Genomic DNA, 19,249 nt, shown 5'->3' with positions numbered 1-19,249 from the left:
ACACTATAACGATTTTGTTGCAAACCTCGCTGGTGATACCAATTGCCCTTTTCTCATATACTGTACTTTTTATGATCTTGCAACTCTTAAAACAGCCTGAGCGGCACTTTGATTCTTTAAAACGACAACCACCAGACTTTGGCTAATAATAATACCAATAATAATTTATTTCTATCCCGCCCATCTGGCTGGCTTTCCTCAGCCACTTTGGATGGCTCCCAACTGAATATTAAAAACAAGAGAAAACGGCAAACATTAAAAACTTCCCCAAACAGGGTTGCCTTCAGATGTCTTCTAAAGGTCATATAGTTGTTTTTCTCTTCGACATCTGGTGGGAGGGCGTTCCACAGGGTGGGCGCCACTACCGAGAAGGCCCTCTGCCTGGTTCCTTGCAACCTCACTTCTCGCAGTGAGGGAACCGCCAGAAGGCCCTCGACGCTGGACCTCAGTGTCTGGGCTGAACGATGGGGTAGAGATGCTCCTTGAGATAAGTATACTTTAATATATTAAGAAATTCCCCGTTTCCTATCCCTGGATAGTTGGATACTGACAGGAGGGAAATTGTCTCATGTTAATGTGCCTTCACTTGCCACAGGCATCTGAAATAAATTCACAGTTTTGCTGTGTGTGGGTGTTTCCCCCCCTGTAGTCTACATGTTATGGTATGGATTGCATGGATTAATTTGCGGCAGAAAGGTGGGTAGATGGTCTGAAGAGATGTCTCTCTAAGCAGATGGTTACTAGGCCAGCTTCCCCCACCACACAATCTAGTGCCATCCAGATGTTTTGGACTACAATTCCCATCAGCCCTAGCTAGCATGGGCTTTGAACATATCAATCTAATTAATGTGCTGCCTGTTTTCTACCAGTGTATATAGACAATGTGGCACATTGTCTACACCACTGCTGAACCTACACCATTATTTCTTGGGGAGGGTCCAAGCATTCTGGAGTTCTGAAAACTTTTTGTATTTGGGAAGCAAGATGAGGAAAAGCCACACAAATCTATGACCTGCATTCCCACCACTTCCATTTGCAACATTTGAATGTCCGCAAAAATTGCAGCTGCCCTATTCACACCAAACAAGTAGCATGTCAAAAAGAAATGCTTGTGTACCCAGGTGCCCACCATTGCCATGATTTACATTTTTTTGCAAACAATGGTTTTTTGCAAACTCTGATGCGTGTGTGCATATGTATACTTCTCAATGATACATTAGAAAGTCATGTTTTGAAGTTTAGATTTCAAAATCTCTCTGGTGAACTGCATTGCCGCAGACCATGCAGAAATGGCTCATATCTCAACGTGAGGCCTTTGTTCAATGTAACATTAAAAAAAAAACCACCACTTTCCTCAGTTGAATGCTTAAAGGCATAACTCCCTGCATGCATTTTTGGATGAATCTCAGGCCCTAAGCAGTTGAACTGTCTTCGCAGCACCTTAAAAAAAGTTTATTGTTCCTTAGCTTACATTAGAACTATGACATTAACTGATTGAAGGATTTCCCTAATGGTTATCTAGCTTGCAATTAAGATTAAAGTTGTTTAAGATGGTCAGTGAAAATAAAATATATCACTACAGGTAGCATTTGAAGGCTTTTTAATGGTTAGAACAGTTCCCTCTTCCTGAAGTTACCTAAACAGTAGCCTTTTGGGGTGTCTCACATAAAATGGCAACTTTCCCTACATTCTTAGAGCCCCCTTGAAACTACCCAAAAGCAAAATGGTTATTTTTGAATGCCCTGGAAGGCACTGGAGCTGACTTGGGGAGAAGACATCTGGAGCAAAACAGATGACCATGGAAAAGACACTTCCAGGGTTATAAACCAAGAGTTCCCAAGGCCAAGCTTTCACAGGCCTCATCCTGGAATGTCCTCACCCGACTTTCCTGTGTCGTCGTCTTCTGTTTTCTGACTTCCTCCCACACTGTCTCCTGGGGACTTTCCTCCCTCCTCCTCTTGCTGCTTCTCCCCATCCTCTTGCTGCTTCTCCCCATCCTCGGGTGCAATTGTCTCTCCGCCCTCTGTGCCTGATACCTGTTTCTCTCCTTCAGTTTCAATTTTCCCAGCCTTTTCCTCTTCTTGTTTTTTTGATGTGTGCTCTCCTGTATCTGCATCCCCAGCATCTTCCTTCTTCTTCTCCTCCTCTTGTTCTTCTTCCTCCTCCTCCTCCTCTTCCTCCTCATCTTCTAACTCTGGGAAAGAAATGGAATCTCAGAGAAGATCCTCCCTAGGATTTCTTAGCTCACTCCCACCCTCGCAGTTTATGGTCTTATGGCATTCACCCCATTTTACAGACTGCGACGACAAAGCAGTTTGCCTGAGGCAATTTTGTGGCTGAGCCAATGGGGAGACTCGGTTAATGGGTTTCGCTTCCCATTTAGAACTTTTGCAAGAGCTTAGAGCCTTGGACAGATAGTGCGCCTTCTCCTCGGTGTCTTGATATAATGTGACTGCTCTTTGAATAGGGATGTGGACAACTCCTGCCTTGGGAGGAGGGTGGTCTGTAAGGCAGACTCAAAAATTCTTTTTTATTATTCCAAGAGAGGGATGCATGACAACACTCAGGTTACTAAAACCAGAATACCGGTACATCACTAACAATAAAATTTAAGCTCATACCAAGAACAAACTCAGTTGGTCTCTAAGGTGCTACTGGAAAGAATTTCCTATTTTGTTTCGACTATGGCAGACCAACACGGCTACCCACCTGTAACTGGAACTATGGAAGGCACCACATTGAGCCGCATGAAATGGAAGATAGGTATCTGAAGAAGTGTGCATGCACACGAAAGCTCATACCAAGAACAAACTCAGTTGGTCTCTAAGGTGCTACTGGAAAGAATTTCCTATTTTGTTTCGACTATGGCAGACCAACACGGCTACCCACCTGTAAATAAAATTTAAGGCTAAACTCAAGTAACCTATAAAACCTATGATTAGCAAAGAACAAAAGGAGAGAGTTTATCTATTTGCTGGATAAGAACGAGAAGGAAACTGGAGAAATGCTACCACCTACAGGTTAGTCTTGATACAATACTTCAAAACATCTGGATGAATTTTATTCATGTGGGTTATATGGGCCTAAGGAAGTTTACACATTAGCCCTTTCCCTTGAAATTGTCGTCCTTCTTTTTGCAGAGCATCCAGACAAGATAGTTACCAAATTGCTGTATTATTGTTTAATGTTCCATTCTCCTACTGTTTTTCAAGAGTTGATTTGTGGTTAATTTTTTTCCAATTAAAATTAAAATCTAATTGCAGTGCCTGTTTCTTCAACATGGGCTACTGAGGTGTTTTTTTTTTAAAGGGCTTTTGTGCTTTTAATTAAAAGCTTCCTGTTCTCAGGTTTTCCCCATTTTATTGCTTCAACAAGGTGGAGGGGAATTTATGATGAATTGCCCCTGAAGCAGTCAATATCTGTTCAGGGCAAGAGGCTTTAAGTACTAGTTTCCTTTATCCGCCTCCCTTTTCTTTATTTGACAGCACAACGGTTATATGCTTGGGGAAATGGTATGGACTATTCTTCAAAATGTGCTAAGGAGGCTCTTGACGCATTCTGTGTTTTGACACTTTCTAGGTTTAAACTCTGGAATGAAGCACCTTTTCTTGTAGGTTTTTCTAAAAGTGTGCTCCACATGCTGGGCCCGCCACTGAACAAACACCCCAAATTACTTCAGAGCCAGTTAATCTCCTTCATCGGCTGGTTAGCATGTCTGTGTGTATACACCCTGCAAAGGAAGATAGACCATAGGATGCCTGAAATCCCTTGTACACAGCTTGGTATGTGAACCAACCTTTCAACTCGCGCATCCTTTCAAGCCTCTGTTCTTCTTTCAATTCTTTGATGAATCCTTTGTTGGCTTCATCCAGTGCCTGCAAAAATAAGGAAATAATGGGAAACTTGAGTCAGGCCTCAGTCTCTCTTCCCACCACTGCCATCTGCATATAGTGGCATTAAACTATGGAATTCACTCCCACAAAAATATACGTTACCTAACAACATGCACAAAATATCCTGCTCTCCCCACTGTGGTTCCTTTGGTCTCCCCCTGCCTTTTTTTTGGCCATGTCACCCCCCCACACCCGGTTATAACCAACCACTTACAATAATGATCGCCTGCATAGCAGCAACGTTATGGATACGTTTCGCCTGCTCCAGAGCCTTCTCAAAGTAGGTGACTGCTGAGTGGAAATCTTCCAGTTTCACTGTGTGTTGTTATTATTATTATTTTTAAAAAAGAAGAACAAGAAATAATCAACTTCAACACAAGATATAGACTTCAGAAAAACTTATACAACATGTGGTGTATTTTCAGTTGATTATTGGAACTCTCTAGGATAAGAAATTTAAGATGCACCCCCCAAACCCCAGGATATTCCATCTGCTTTTAATTTATTTTATTTTATTGGGGTGAGAGATTGTCATTTAATACTGTTGACCTAAGGATGAAGCAATAAAGGCTCAAATAAAATAAGTTTATATGTGTGTAGACTCTCACTGAAGTTTGGTTGGGAAGCAGGATCCCTGTCTTTCCTGTCCCCCCCTGCCCCGACCCCTGGGCACACATATTACATCTTGATGTTCCAGATATGCGAATGCAATGTCTGCATAGGAACTAGGTGCGTAACATCTACTGTACCATGCACAAACCTAAACTGCACATTCATGAACCTTCATACAATTTGGGAAAGGGCCACACAGTTTGAACCCACAAATTCTGGACTTTATACACATCAGTTCAATGTAAACAATAGATCCAGCATGTGGCTGTCTGGTGGCCTAGTACTGACTGCCAGGTTTGATGTGTTCATTTGTCTGAAAGAAGGGGAAACATGCAAGCTTCATTTCCCATCATGGGATACACACTGTAGTCTCTTCCCTGCTAAAAAATATTCTAGATACTATAAAATACCATCTTTAGCAGTGTAAACAAATTAAATTAAGTGAGTTGCTGGCAATATAAGCATACATACTTCTAAATATGCATGATTTCGTCCAACCATGAGTTTCCTTCACCAAAATAAAACCAGCATTTTTATCCTGGCCTGTGAATATTCCATACTATAGGGTTTCCATGCTCTGGAATTTTCCAGACATACCTGGAATACTGCTGTCAAGCAGTATCTGGGCAGAAATCTGCAAAACTTTAATTTTTTTAAAGGATTTTTCTTTTTAACTCAAGAGCAGGGGGTGGACATTTGCATAATTCTCATTACAGGATTCAACACAATGTTTTTGTTTGATTTCTCTCATTCACCCCAGCAATTGCATGCCCTTGTCCAAATCTCCATTTGGTTTGAGGCACAAGAAACAAAGCATTCAACTTTTTCCCCCATCGGCATGTCAAGGTCTGAGTGAGAAACCTAGTTCTATACTCTGGATCCACCAAATTATTTGCTGCCCGTGTCAAATGAAAACAATTTTGCACAACATATCCAAACACTGGTATCCTGAGGATTTTAACAGAATTGACTAGAATATAATTTATTCATTTCTATTTTTATTATGTTACTCCCCACCCCCACCCCGCCCACCACTTCCTCTTGAACAAGTTTCTATGCTCTAGGCCATGGGTAGGCAAACTAAGGCCCAGGGGCCAAATCCAGCCCAATTGCCTTCTAAATCCGGCCCGCGGACGGTCCAGGAATCAGTGTGTTTTTACGAGTAGAATGTGTCCTTTTATTTAAAATGGGTTATTTGTGGGGCATAGGAATTCGTTCATTTCTCCCCAAAAAATATAGTCCGGCCCCCCACAAGGTCTGAGAGACAGTGGACCGGCTCCCTGCTGAAAAAGTTTGCTGACCCCTGCTCTAGGCAGCAAACAGAAATCCGTAAGAGATCGTGTCTCTTTAAATGCAGGAGAATTTAAAAAACAACCAGCTGACAAGATGCTAAGCTGTCTCTTGTCATCTCTTCCCAATGTGCTCTCTTTTTCAGGAAAACAGCCTCCCCACCTAGATCCTGGCACTCCAGGCAATTGCCTAGCCTGCTCCTATGGGGGGAAAGCTACCCTAGAGCCTTGTGGAGCTCACACAGACCCTGCTAGTGAAGAAAGCTATTTAGGTTTGTGCAAAGTGATTCACCTTGTGCTTGAGCCACCAATACACCGCCGTTGAGCTGCCACTCAATGTCTCCTTCTTCCTCTGCACACTGCAAGGACCTTTCGCCAAAGTCCCGAGCCTCCGCCGCTTTGTTGAGCTCCAGGTAGCACCTGCCCATTTCGTGGAACAGCCAAGTCTTCTCCAGGTTGCTCTTCACAAGTGGAATCTTTTCTTCCCAGCTTTTCAAAACAAAACAGAATTTTGCAACTAACCGCGGAAATAATTCAGGCCTGAAGTGTAGCTTTCCTGGCTCTTTCAAGACCAGGGCTTCGTCCCTGATTGGGTTATCCCAGCTATGCTGGGTGGCTTCCAACAAATTAAAACACAGTAAGACATCAAACATTAAAAACTTCCCTATACAAGGGATGTCTTCTAAAAGTCAAATAGTTGTTTATTTCCTTGACATCTGGTGGGAGGGCATTCCACAGGATGGGCGCAACCACCGAGAAGGCCCTATGCATGGTTCCCTGTAACCTCACTTCTCACAATAAGGGAACCGCCAGAAGGCCCTCAGAGCTAGATCTGTGTCCAGGCTGAACGATGGGGGTGGAGACTCCTTCAGGTATGCATTGCGAAATCCGTTAAGAGTGCACTCAGCCCTCCACAGGATCTTGGCCCCTACTTTCCATTTCCTTATAGATGCTACTTAGGATTGCCAGGCCCCCTGAGTATAGCTGTCAACATTCCCTTTTTTCCGGGAAATTCCCTTATTCCAGCACTGTTTCCCATTGCTAAAAAAGGGAAAGATGACAGCTATGGCCGTTTCCCAGTGCAAAAAAGGAAGGTTGACAGCTCTGCCCCTGAGGCCCAGGGATGATGGAAGTTATACACCAGCAACATCTGCAGAGCCACAGATTTCCCACCCCCAAGTTAAGAATTGGTACCCAGCAGGCCAGGGATAGAGACAAAAGGCACTTGGTGGGATGGAGAGGGGAGAGAGAGAGATGGCAACTAATGGCATCTCTATTTATACCCTTCTATTCTTTGTACCTGCCTGACCTTCACAGTTTTCAACGCCCCTCACCCCTTGGGAAATCCCTTCCCTAGCCAATGACATTCTGTAGAATCTAGATGATCCAACCCACGAAACTCCCATCCCTTCATCCTCATGTAGCAGAAGTATGGGAGAAATTCATTCCTGTGTGTCAAGATGTTTGTGTGTCAAGTATACCATTGCTTCTTTCAAAAGATTTAGGAGTGGTACATTTGTGGGGGCAGCTGACCACCTGCTGTTGAGGGTCCTTCATCCTCTCCAAACGCTACAACTCCAAGAATCCCTTGAAAGGAAACCACGAGGGTAAAAGCAATTTCTGTTTACAGAATGAAGGTAAGGCAGATGGGTTACGTTAGGAGACTACCCTTGCATATGCAAGAGGCATGGAGGCCTGACTATTTGTCTTTGGGTTCCACCTACGTGTCAATGGCGTTCTGGAAGTTGCCCATGCGGGCATGCACTCTGCCAATATTGTCAAGGGCTCTGGAGATGGCATCAGTCAGGTTGCTGCAAAAAGAAGCAAAAATGAGTAATCTGAAAGCTGGGTTGCTACTTCAAAATCTCCTGAGAGGTTTCTGACCTACCCTCCTTCCCCAGCCCCTGTATGTTGCCCCAACTGTATGTATTAATTTATAGTTCATCGTCAGTGCTTACAAAAGTTTAAAGGATTTTAGGTCTATGGACCAAAAGAAAGCTGTGTGTGAGTTTAAAGAGGATAACGAAGAAGCTGGGAGATCCATGCGACAAGCCGCTTTCAATCTAAAATATAGGCACTGAGGAATTTGCCCAAAAACTGTGCTGCAGAGCCATCTTTAAAATGCAACAAAGCCATTCCAATTGTGAATTTGTCCGGAAACACGGACAACAAAGGAACAAGGTATGAAATGGAGGGACATTAGGACACAGCAGATATCTGCTGGATTCTACTCTAAAGTGCTGAACTGGGAAGAAATGAAAGAAAGCAACTAAGCAGGAAACAAGTGTATAAGGAGGAAAGGAAGAGGCCGATTTTAAAACGTTATTTATTCGCAGTAGGTCAGGGATTCTGGAACAGATCTGTACCTTGCTTTGACTCACCACCTTCCCTCGGGGAGGATATCACTGTGGATTTGGATACTCACATTCTGGGAGAGCAATATGGCAAGGAATAGTGATTTGACTTTGATTTTAATGGCTTGCCCTAAACATTTTAGCCGCTAGAGAGCGCAATCATTCTGTGAGTAGCTTTCATGGCTCACCCAGAGATAATGATGATGATTACAAACTAGAACCCTAGTGCTTGCAATTCTGGAAAGACTGGTACCCATGGGTCAGAATAAGGCAACATAATACTAACTGACAGTATGGGTATTCCGTATCCTAGCTTTCCTTCTAGACAGCATACATATGGTTCCCATGAGGTCTCCTACTGAAGACACAAAGACCTGATTGACTTGAGACCATGCCCTGGGTGAACTAGAAATACACTTGCTCCTGCGGCTAGTTTTCTTCCCCATCCCCACATTCTCCCCTCTATCTGCCTCTTATTCCAAGCACCCAGTCTATGGGCTCAGATACTAGGAACCCCTGGTTGCAAACCCCTGCTTCATGGCCTTCTGATGTAAGCCCTGAGCAGGACAAATAACCTTGCAATACTAAACTAACGTTCAAAATGCTGGTAGCGTGTGTCCTTCCAAGTAAAACACAAACAAATCTGCCAGTATCTGATCACCCTGCTCCTGAAAACAAGGTTTTCAAAGACACAGGCATTTGGAGCAAGGAATAGGAGAGGGGAGAGAAGAGAATGGGGACAGCTTGTGGAATAGGTTGTCGGGCTGGATTCTCCAACTCTGTTGCAGGGTCTAAGGAAGAGCAGACGCAGGATTGGGGAAGCTGTACAGAGTACCGGAGCCTCTTCTGCCAACAGGTAGGCCCAATTCTGTCATCTCCAGCTCAGAAGATATCACCAGGCACTGCCTGCATACATTTTATTTCACAACCATAAGGGCTAGAAACCCTAAGTGTTCCCCTACCCCTCTTTTTCCAGTAGAAACTGAGATTTGAACAATTCAACACATTCCGAACTCCTGTTCTGAAATAGAGAGTACACAGCTACGTCTCAGTGACGGCAGCATGGAACATGCACTCAAGCAGCCTCAAAAAGAGTAGGCTTCTCTTCCTTACTTTTCTTTCGCAATGTCCAGGTCCACCTGGTGGCTCTGCAAAGCTGCTGCCATGTTCCCCATCTCAATCTGAGCATTTCCAATGCAGCTGTAGAGGTTTCCAACCAGTTCGCTCCTGTTGGGGATCTCTTCGTCAGACCAACCTTGGATCTTTTTCAGCACTTGTTCAGCTTTCTGGCAGCTTCTTTCAGGGCTGCCGCTAGTCAACACTTGACGGGGAAGGGAAGAAGAAGAAGAAAGTGTGTGCTCATATGATGCATGTTAACTACCCCCCAATTCATTAGGATATTCCCAACTATTAAAGTGACCGGACTACATAGACCAACCTGAGTCCGTTTTGTTCTATATTTCATTGGGTCCCTATAGAATAAGAGAGAGGCTACATCCAGAGAATCGGCTAACGGGTACTGGCTCTTGTTTTGTCTTTTAGCAAGAATTCAAATACATACATCCTACTTTTTACACCTCCAGGGTCTAAGCTCAGTTAATACAGGAGTCAGGTGAAATTCTGAAGCCTATATATATTTGTGCAATGTGAGAGTTTAGAAAAGTACATTTTCATGCTCAGAACATCCTGCCTAGAGTGCTATAATTCAATTCTTATTTGATGGCGCAAACAAACGTCTCCATTAATAAATCTCTATCTGTTATTTCAGATCAGCATATTTTCTGCTATATATATATAGGGAATTGATTGAATCAATGGGACCCCTCACAGGTCTTAAAATGCTTCGGGGAAACAGATTTGGATTTTACCACATTGGCCAGTAAATGGAATTGTAAAAATGTTTCTGACTCCTGTCTATCAGGAACCATCTAAGATCTTAAAGACTTCTGTACCAACGACCCTACTGCTCTCACTCCTGAATCTATGGGACAAGCATCGTCAACAACTTCACTACAAAGAATTTACCACATGGCTATTGGTGACAGTCATTATTATCATTATTTATTAAATTTATATACTGCCCTTCATCCAAAGATCACAGGGCAGCTTGCAACATAAACTAGGACAGAGGTTTTCAACCTTTTTGAGTCCACAGCTCCCTTGACCACCTACATTCTTTCTGCGGCACCCCTGCGGGGCTCAGGAGCCCAGTTATGTCACCCCTTGCCTGCAGAGCTCTCACGCTTTTTCAAACACCCTTCCTTGTGAAGTGTTCCCTTAGCCTCCTCTCCTCTCCCCTCTCCATGGGAGTCCTCCAAGCAGCCACTGCCGCCGCCCCTCGTCTCTGAGCTGCCCCCACCCCAGGGAGAGGTGCCTCCTCACAGTACCCCGCAGGGGCCCGAGACTTGTCTGTCTATTCCCAACAGCAAGGGCTGGCAGACTGGCTGGCTGGGCTCCCTCGCCCGCTTCCTTGCTTACTCTGAGGCCACCTCGGCTCCTGGCAACCAGCACCCCTTGGCCAGCCCCAGAGGCACCATTTGCCTGCGGAGCTTGTAGCCAGGGCTGCTGCAACAAACAGCTGTGCAGGCCTTTGGGAGGCAGAGATGTGAGAGGGCATCAGAGGAAGGGAGGGAAGGAAAGAAAGAGGGACAGAGGCCAGTGTTGCCTGCGGCACCCCTGACCGTCATTCAAGGCACCCCATGGTGCCACACCACACTGGTTTAAAACCACTGAACTACAGTGTCTATAGCACAAACGTAGAAGATACTACAGGGCTTACAAATACCTTTATGGTATAAAAACACATTGAACCTGACAGCAGCGGGGGAAATAACATGTAATTTAAGTGCCAAAGGGTTAGAAACCCCAGAACGTTTTTTATGCAGTGTGGCAGGGTTTCTTATCTCATGCTACTCATCTCCAGGACTCTTTGTCACCACCAATGCTGGAACTATGACTTTCTTAAATATGTGGTGCCAGGAAACTGGGAATTGTGTTCACATGTGGTGGGGGTGTAAATATGTACAATTTTTTTGGGCAAAGGGTGTTTAAGGAGATAACAGGAATCACTGGACTTTCAGTGAGCTTTAACCCAGTGATTTCTGTTGCAGGTAAGTAGCTGTGTTGGTCTGCCATAGTCAAAACAAAATAAAATAAAATAAAAAATTCCTTCCAGTAGCACCTTAGAGACCAACTAAGTTTGTTCTTGGTATGAGCTTTCGTGTGCATGCACACTTGAGATACTAAGGTGCTACTGGAAGGAATTTTTTATTTTATTTTATTTTATTTTATTTTGACTATGGCAGACCAACACGGCTACCTACCTGCAACAGAAATCACTGGGTTAAAGCTCACTGAAAGTTCAGAGGCAGCATTATTATCAATTTACGATGGGGTGGAAGGTTTGCAGGCTAGGAAGGACTCGCTCACAAATTTATTGGCAGCTGCATGAGTTATTATAGCGAGGAAGTGGAAGGGGCAAGCAGAATGTAAAATGGAAGAATGGTAGAAAGAGTATATAGCTATTCATGATAAATTAACATGTGCCATTAAGGTAAGACGGGGTATATGCAGGAGAAATGATTTTTAGGAGATATGGAAGGTGCTTGTAGAATTTGTACTGTTAAAATGGAAAGGGGTCAAACCATCGCAAGAAGTGTTGAAATTTTGGGAGGTTGGATAGTTACAATGGAATGGTCTCGGTGGCGGGGTGCACATTTTTATTTATATTTATTATTATTGCTTTGTCTAAATAAATAAATAAATGGGGAAAGAAAGAAATGCAATAATAATAATAATAATAATAATAATAATATTCTCTTATTTACAGGTGCTCCCTCACGTTTTCTAACTTTGTGGGTGTATTTAACAAAGAAACCATGCGTGGGCCCTTTCCCCCCCTTCTTTTTGTTTCATTGTGCATAAATGTAACCAAATGCTTAAAAAAAAAAAAAAAAACACCCAGCACATTTTCAGCTGAGCCACCTACACATATCAATGTCCTCCATGCTCTTTAAGATGTATCTGGCCACCTCAGATGGCTTCCGCTTTTGGTCTCTGGTCCATCTCTTAAGCATGAGCTTGCGGTCTCTGATCCGGGCGTAGATAGGTTTCTGCTGCTGCCAGAAATCTGTGCGGGTATCGAGGTAGGAAAGCCCTTCCTGGATCAGGCTTCCAACAGTCACCCCTTGCTTCGTGGTGCTTTTGGTCAAGTCTGCAGGGAGACCATAGGCAGAGATAGACAGATTAAAAAAACAAAACAAAAAGGGAGAGTTTACATTATTTACATATATATGGCTGCCTTAGGGAAGATGCCTCTTCATAGACACATCCTCTCTTTGCTGGGACACATACCGGTAGGTGTTCCCCCACTTTGTGTGGACTTCATATTGTTATGAGTTTGTGGGTAACAGATTTCTAATCCGTATAACCCAAGTTGGTTTTTTTTTAAGGGCACAGTTTGCTGTCATGTGACCTAGAGGGAAAAGATGCAGGTTGGAAAAGCAGAGAAAAAAGCCACGGCTGATTTCTGCTTGAATCCAAGGCTTTGGCTATGGGAGAAGCAAGACCCTTTTGGGGTGCTGATGCTGCGAACCCCTCCATAGCAGGCTCAGGTTGTGTATATGGGTAAATAAACCATATATCCTAAAGACACCACAGTTTCCGTTGTGCCTCATTTCCAAAAGGAAACACAGACCCTGGGCAAGTGCCTGGAACTCCTGGAATCTTGTACCACTCAAAGGTTGGGGAGGCATGCAACCATATTTTCAGTAATGAAGTAATGTTTGTGACTTGTAATTGGATGCTGCTATAGGGCTGGGTAAACAGCGAATAGTAGCACTGTTTTTATTTTGGTTTTGGAATTTGCCTGCCACTCTTCAGCCAGAAAGCTCTGAAAGCAGCAAACAGTACAGTTGTACCTTGGATCTCAAACACCTTGGCTCCTGAACAAATTGACTCCCGAACGATCGAAACCCGGATGTGAGTGTTCCGGTTTTCAAATGATTTTCAGAAGCCGAACATCCAGCGCAGCTTCCATGGCTTCCAATTGGCTGCAGGAGCTTCTCGCAGCCAATCAGAAGCCATGCTTTGCTTTCCGAACATTTTGGAAATTGAATGGACTTCTGGAATGGATTCCTTTTGACTTCCAAGGTACGACTGTACTATAATAAAGAAATGACATAAAACAATAAAACACAATTCAGCACGGGTGACAATTAAAACCAATACAACCTGTGACGCTGATGTTGCTCACAACCCTTAACGTGGTGGTTTATCTTCAAGAATCTTCTGTGCGTTGTTGAAGATTTGGGGAAGCGTTCTAGGGCAGGGGTAAGCAATGTGGTGCCCTCCAGGTGGTGTTGGACTACAACTCCCATCATCTCTGTCCACTGATCATGAAGGACAGGGCTGATGGGAGTTGGTGTCCAACAACATCTAAAGGGCACGTTGGCTACCCCTGTTCCAGGGTATTCACACAGCTGACATGAGGCACTGGCTAAGCCTTGTGAGCTCCACCAACATCCCTCTTGAACCAAACATGTGTTCTACTGGTAATACATTCCTAAGGTTTCATATTGCAGGGGAAGACCAATAAAGTGAGCAAGCCATCTTTTGAGGAAGTCTGTTGGTCTTTTTTTTAATCAAAGAGCCCAGAAACAAGTTTGAAAATCACTATTTTAGGAAATCCCTTAGAAACCTTGCATTCCTGCAAATACCCAGTCAGCCTCACGGGGGGGGGGGTGGTTTGTAATTGCTAGACTGCCTGATGACACTTGCAGTCCTGAAACTCCCAAGCCCAGCATTAGCCAAATGAAGTAACAAAAACCTTCATCCTTGAGCAATTTTTCCAGAAAAGCCTTGTCAACGTAGAGCTCCCCCAGCAGCTGCCGTTCTGTTTTCTCATTCCTCACAGGCTCCTGTCTGCCTAGGTACTTTGCATCCTTCTTAGGAAATTTGACCTGAAGCTTCTGTTTTGCTCTTTTACTCTGCCACATACATAAAAAAGTGTAAAAAAATAAATAAATTTTGCAAGGGGAAATACTTTTCATTTTCTCTGCAGTACTTCTTGTGGGAAGAAAAGCAGCACGGCAGGTAGAAAGGGAGCAAATTGGACTGTGGGCATTGGCTGTGGGTATGTATGATTACAGGATAAAAGCAACTGTGTAGATAAAAGCAGAGCATTTGGAATCATGATTATTTCAGATTGATGGAGGGGTAAGGGGAGGTTCCCAATCCTCATTGTGGAGGGGGAAACATGAAATGTTTCAGGCAATGTGATAAGAACACAAAAACCTACACAAATCTCTAAGTAGAATAGTGGTCGAGCATGGATTATGAGCATAGAAGTTCCCCAGTTCATGCTTCATTCCATGAATGCATCAGGTGATCATAAGCAAGTTGCTTGTAGCTCACCATCTGTATTAGGGAGATAATACTGTACTACCATGGAGGGTTGAACTGAAATACTGTAATGAAAAGTGCTAAATGCTAAGGGCTCGGGTAAATACTAAGCACTGTAGGCAACACTGACCCAAAGAGAATTAAACAAATGCTTAGAACAGTATGTAACCAAAGAAAAACTTCTATGTTATTAGTTACAGGTGGGTGATTACAACTAATCACCAAACTTAAAACCACGGAGAAACCTGGTCTGAACAAAGACATTGGATTCTTATCTCATTATACATAACAAAGCTATCTTTAGCCATCTCACCTCTTGCCTTTCCCTGCAAGACTAATTACAGCTGTTAAGAGTCGTCAACAGGTTTTCCACACCTATCAGCTGATCACCCATTCCCACCACCCTTCTGAGAAATACCCCTCCCCACTCCCTCACTATATTTAAGGATCTGGTGACTTCTGTTTCAGTGTATCTGAAGAAGTGTGCATGCACACGAAAGCTCATACCAGGAACAAACTCAGTTGGTCTCTAAGGTGCTACTAGAAAGAATTTTCGATTTTGTTTTGTTCTATGTTATTACCATTCTTATAGCCAGTGGGGTTTTTCCCCCCTAAAGAAAATGGTTAGGGACACTCTCATTTTCCTACTCAATTAGACTGCCCCTCAATTAGACCAATCTTAAATTCACAAAATGTTTAGGGGCAGAAAAAACCCCACTGCTTATAGCACTCTGCTCTGACAACCTGACAACCACCTCGTGCTGCCACAACTATCTGTTTCTCTAAAAAACATTGCGAGTATTCCAAACCATTCATTAAAATTTCTCCTTTCATGGTGAGTAAATCCATACAGCATACTAAAAATACAATTTCAGCAGTAGGTAAAATGGAGTTGCAGCGAATGTTTACTTCGTTTATGCCCATTTGAAACTTCAAAACTTCACTCTCAGGACTCGTTTAAGCAAGACCGTATACCACTAAAAAAAAAGCTGGCACAGTCCTTGTGAGCAGTAGGAAGAAAGTGCCAACATGCTTTTTAAGTAGTAAAAATAGATACATCTAAGTTTCAAAAACTGGGGCTGGGGCAGAGAAATAATCAATGTTACCTAGCAGAGGAGCAAATGCTTATAACTCCATTGCCTCCATATTTTAATTACACTTTTCATTTCTTAAACTACAATAAACATACTGCAAACTGGGTACAAATAGGATGAAATGGGAGCAACACTTAATTTGAGAGGAGCAATGATATTTACTATTGGGGGTGAGGGAGATGAGTTTTATTTTAGTTGCCACAACTTCTTTCATAAATTGGCCTAGTTTGCATGTAACGCCAGGCCAAATCTCGGCTTTGTGTAAATGAGTAGGTTCCTGAAACGAAGATCATGGCTGCAGTACTCCTCCCCCAGTCCTGCTACTGCCACGCTACCCAAGAATAAGCCATAGTTTTGCTTAGTATTATATCCGAAGCAGGGTTTATGGTTTGTCTTGTGCCAGACAAATCATGACCTGGAACCAAACTGTAACTGTGGGGGGAGACAAACTACAAGCCCATATTCAGATGTAACATTAAGCCAGACCATGGCTTAGCTCTGGGTAGTATGGCAGAATCAAAAAGAACACTGCAGTCAAGATTCTCCATCTGGGAACCTGCACTTGTTCACGCTAAAGTTTAGCATTATGTGTGAATCATGTTATTGTGATGCAAGAGAAAGACCAAATAGCTGCAGACTCAAACATCCTCCCCGTGCCCACCCCGCAACACCCTTTATCTATGCCTTGAACTCCTTACCATATCTTCTATTCCCTCCTAATGAAGGGATCAGAAACCCATTTTGGGAAAATCTGGTGAGACCATACCTCTGCCTGGCGACTCAGAAAGAAGAGGTCTGCTCTGTTCTCCAGTTTCACAGAAGAAGGGCCTACAAACAGAGAAATCACCAGCCAAGAGGTCAGGAAGGCACTGAAAATCACCTGCCAAAAACATTAGCAAGCAATCCCTTGGGAAGCAGCATGCAAACTGTGCAAGAGAAGATGCTAGAACTCCTTGGTCATTTTAGTTGCCCCTTTCTGTATCTTTTTCAGCTTTGACATTTTTCTGGAAACAACCTGCGCCAGAACTCCACAAAATATTCCAACTGCGGATGAACCACAGCTTTCTGTAAGAGCCTATGGTACTTCCTTTAATTTTAACTCTCCCCTAATAACAATGAATTTGCTTTTTTCACTGCTGTAGCACACAAGCCTTTTAAAATAGTTGGAGGTTGAGACTTTTTTCTGAAAGGAGTTTCACATGACCAGCTCCATCAAAAAGGCTCAGTAATATTGTGCATAGATAAGAAAATAGGGTGGCCAATGAAAAATAAAATTTCTACCTGGACATTGAAGACTCAAAGGATTTTCTGTTGGATTGCTTGTATGTGTAATCTAGAGTTTATTTTACTGTCTGCTTTATTGACAAAATTAAATTCAAATAAAATTAAAAGGATACAAATATGTCCTTGGTTTTGCAAAATACCTTCATACCTTCTCTAAGGTCCTTGCTCTGCTCTGCCTTGCACTCTGCTTAGCTAGTTTAGACAGCCTATTATCTTTGTTGTTAGTTTCTCTTTTATTCATGCATTCTCAGCCAAGTTGAAGCTCTGGTCTAGCAGTCAATTAGATTCCATCCCCTAATAAAAAAATCACATGGCTTACTTCCAACAGAATTTTCAATTGCCTCCTGGGATTTCTGAATGCCCAGCCTGAATTGTGGCAACTCTGGGCGGATCTTGTGGCCTCGATGGTAAAAGACCAAGGCAAATTCAAAATCCCCCATAGTGTACAATGCCTCTGCTTTCTGGTATAGGCCCTGAAACAAAGAGGGAAAATGGGGGGAGGGGGGCAGGACAGACAACAGATAGACAATAAGAGAGCTATGCATTGTAAACTTGTTCATGCGAGTAAACAAAAAATACCATCCTCAAGAAATGCACCCAAGCAGCTTGCTTATCCCAGTCTGATAATTTCTGAGATGTGGACAACTTGAAGAAGGGTCTTTTCCCCATCCTCATATTTACATATTCTCACTTAGCTTGAAGTCCATTCAAGAGACTCCCTTCCAATCCAACTGTCCCTTTGAATCTCTGCTCTGGTTTGCTTGCAACAGAATTTTCTAACCTGGTTAATATGCCAAATGGTTTAGAAAGATAGCTGCAGAAAAAAAGAATGACATGAAGGTTGGGTTCTTTTATGGAAGTTATTAGTTACCCTTCTTTCCTTCTGGGTTAAGAAAAGAGGGGAGACAGAACCATAACTCCCTTCCACCATCAAACCAGATACTCCACAATAAATTTTGAAAGGGAACCTTTTGGGTTGGTGCAGGCCTTTCCACCTTTTGGTTACTTACCTTGGTAAACCCTTTGTCAGCTGCCAGGGAGGATTCTGCATCCTTCAAGGCATTTTCTGTATCTCCAAGTCTTAGGTAGCATTTTGAACGGGCAACAAGGCAGTTCCTGTCACCTGGCTGGAGTTGCAGGGCCTAGCAACACACAAAAACACAATGTCCAGTCTCAAAAGTATAGTTACAGCTGCCAACAGATCATTATATACCATCCAACATTTCGTAGATGAAAACTGGGGTGTGCTTTTATCCTGCCAAGGATCACTTGGCGAGCCACAGTCCCTTCACTGTTCCCCATTTCTTAGCAATGGATCTTGTATTAATTTTCTTTACAAGTAGCAGAGGTTGGATGGCCACCTGTCCTGGATGCTTGAGCTGAGATTTCTGCGTGGCAGGAGGTTGGGCTAGATGACCCTTGGGGATCCCTCTCAACTCTACAATTCTATGAATGAATGAATGAATGAATGATCCGGCCTGATCCAGCAAGGCTCTTCTTATGCCCTTACGTACATACTCAGCTCACATCTGGCTTCTCAAAGGCCACATCTGGAGGATGTGGGGGAAGGCGCTTCTTCTCGTATTTGGGGGTCCCAGGTATGCCTGGCCATGCGACAAACGCACCATCAGCTCGACCCCAAGCGCCCAGCGGCAACCTTCCCTCCTCCCTTCATTCCTATTCACGAACCAGCTTCACCCCCTCCCTCCCTTCCTACCCCCATCCTGCCCCCCCCCCAGCACGGCAAATTCTCACGTAGGTGTAGCAAGTCAGCGCCTTGGCAAGCTCCCCGCGCCGGCTCAGCATCGTCCCTTCCGCCATGAGGCTGGGGAAGGTCCCCCGCAAAACCTCGCCCTCCGAGTCCCCCATGCCTTGGAGCAGGGCAAGGCCCAAGTGAGACGCGACGCCGCTGCCTAGCAACCTGCTGCCTAGCAACCGTGGCACTTCCGGGAGCTCTACGGAAGCTCGGGCGGTTTAGAAGCGAAAGGCGTAGGGCCGCCGGGGGGGGGAGGTCTACTGTACCGCTTTTTGATTGGTTTGCTGACGCCCCGCCTCCTTTTTGTGCTGCTGCCACCAAAATTCCAATCTCTTTCTGTTTCTGGCCATTCGCTTGTTTCCTGCACACACCGCAGTCGTTTCTTAGTATTTTTAAACGTGTGATTTGCCTGGGTCCTCCTCATCTTCTCAAAAAGAACACAGCAGGCAGCCGCTGTGACATTCTTTTTTATATACTGTATATAATTTTATTAAATTTTCTGTTTTACAATTTAGAATACTCATTTAAACATCCTTGAAATATCAATGACTTCCCGTCTTCTCTT

The 19,249-nt window shown here is 43.7% G+C and overlaps 1 protein-coding gene across 1 annotated transcript; it reads right to left on the bottom strand.

Moving 5' to 3' along the window:
- Positions 1-1,583: 1,583 nt before the first annotated feature.
- On the bottom strand, positions 1,584-18,867 carry TTC25 (tetratricopeptide repeat domain 25). Its single transcript, XM_033170471.1, has 12 exons — positions 18,684-18,867; positions 17,939-18,070; positions 17,248-17,401; positions 16,411-16,472; positions 13,976-14,135; positions 12,137-12,361; positions 9,262-9,469; positions 7,519-7,605; positions 6,087-6,283; positions 4,108-4,208; positions 3,797-3,875; positions 1,584-2,194 (listed from the first exon to the last, which is right to left on the bottom strand). The coding sequence occupies exons 1-12, from the start codon at positions 18,795-18,797 to the stop codon at positions 1,860-1,862; spliced, it is 1,854 nt and encodes a 617-aa protein (XP_033026362.1). The 5' UTR covers positions 18,798-18,867; the 3' UTR covers positions 1,584-1,859.
- Positions 18,868-19,249: the final 382 nt, after the last annotated feature.

This window comes from Lacerta agilis, chromosome 14, assembly GCF_009819535.1.
Source record: "Lacerta agilis isolate rLacAgi1 chromosome 14, rLacAgi1.pri, whole genome shotgun sequence".
In the NCBI taxonomy this organism is placed as follows: Eukaryota; Metazoa; Chordata; class Lepidosauria; order Squamata; family Lacertidae; genus Lacerta; species Lacerta agilis.
The sequence above is the reverse complement of the archived record's forward strand: the minus strand, read 5'-3'. Positions and strand labels throughout refer to the sequence as shown.

Coding starts and splice junctions, on each gene's coding strand:
- TTC25 (XM_033170471.1), bottom strand. CDS start 18,797: ATGGGGGACTCGGAGGGCGAGGTTTTGCGGGGGACCTTCCCCAGCCTC. Junction 12,362..13,975: donor AAAATTGCTCAAGGATGAAG/GTTTTTGTTACT, acceptor GTCTCCCTGCAG/ACTTGACCAAAAGCACCACG. Junction 2,195..3,796: donor AAGGATGCGCGAGTTGAAAG/GTTGGTTCACAT, acceptor TTTCTTTCCCAG/AGTTAGAAGATGAGGAGGAA.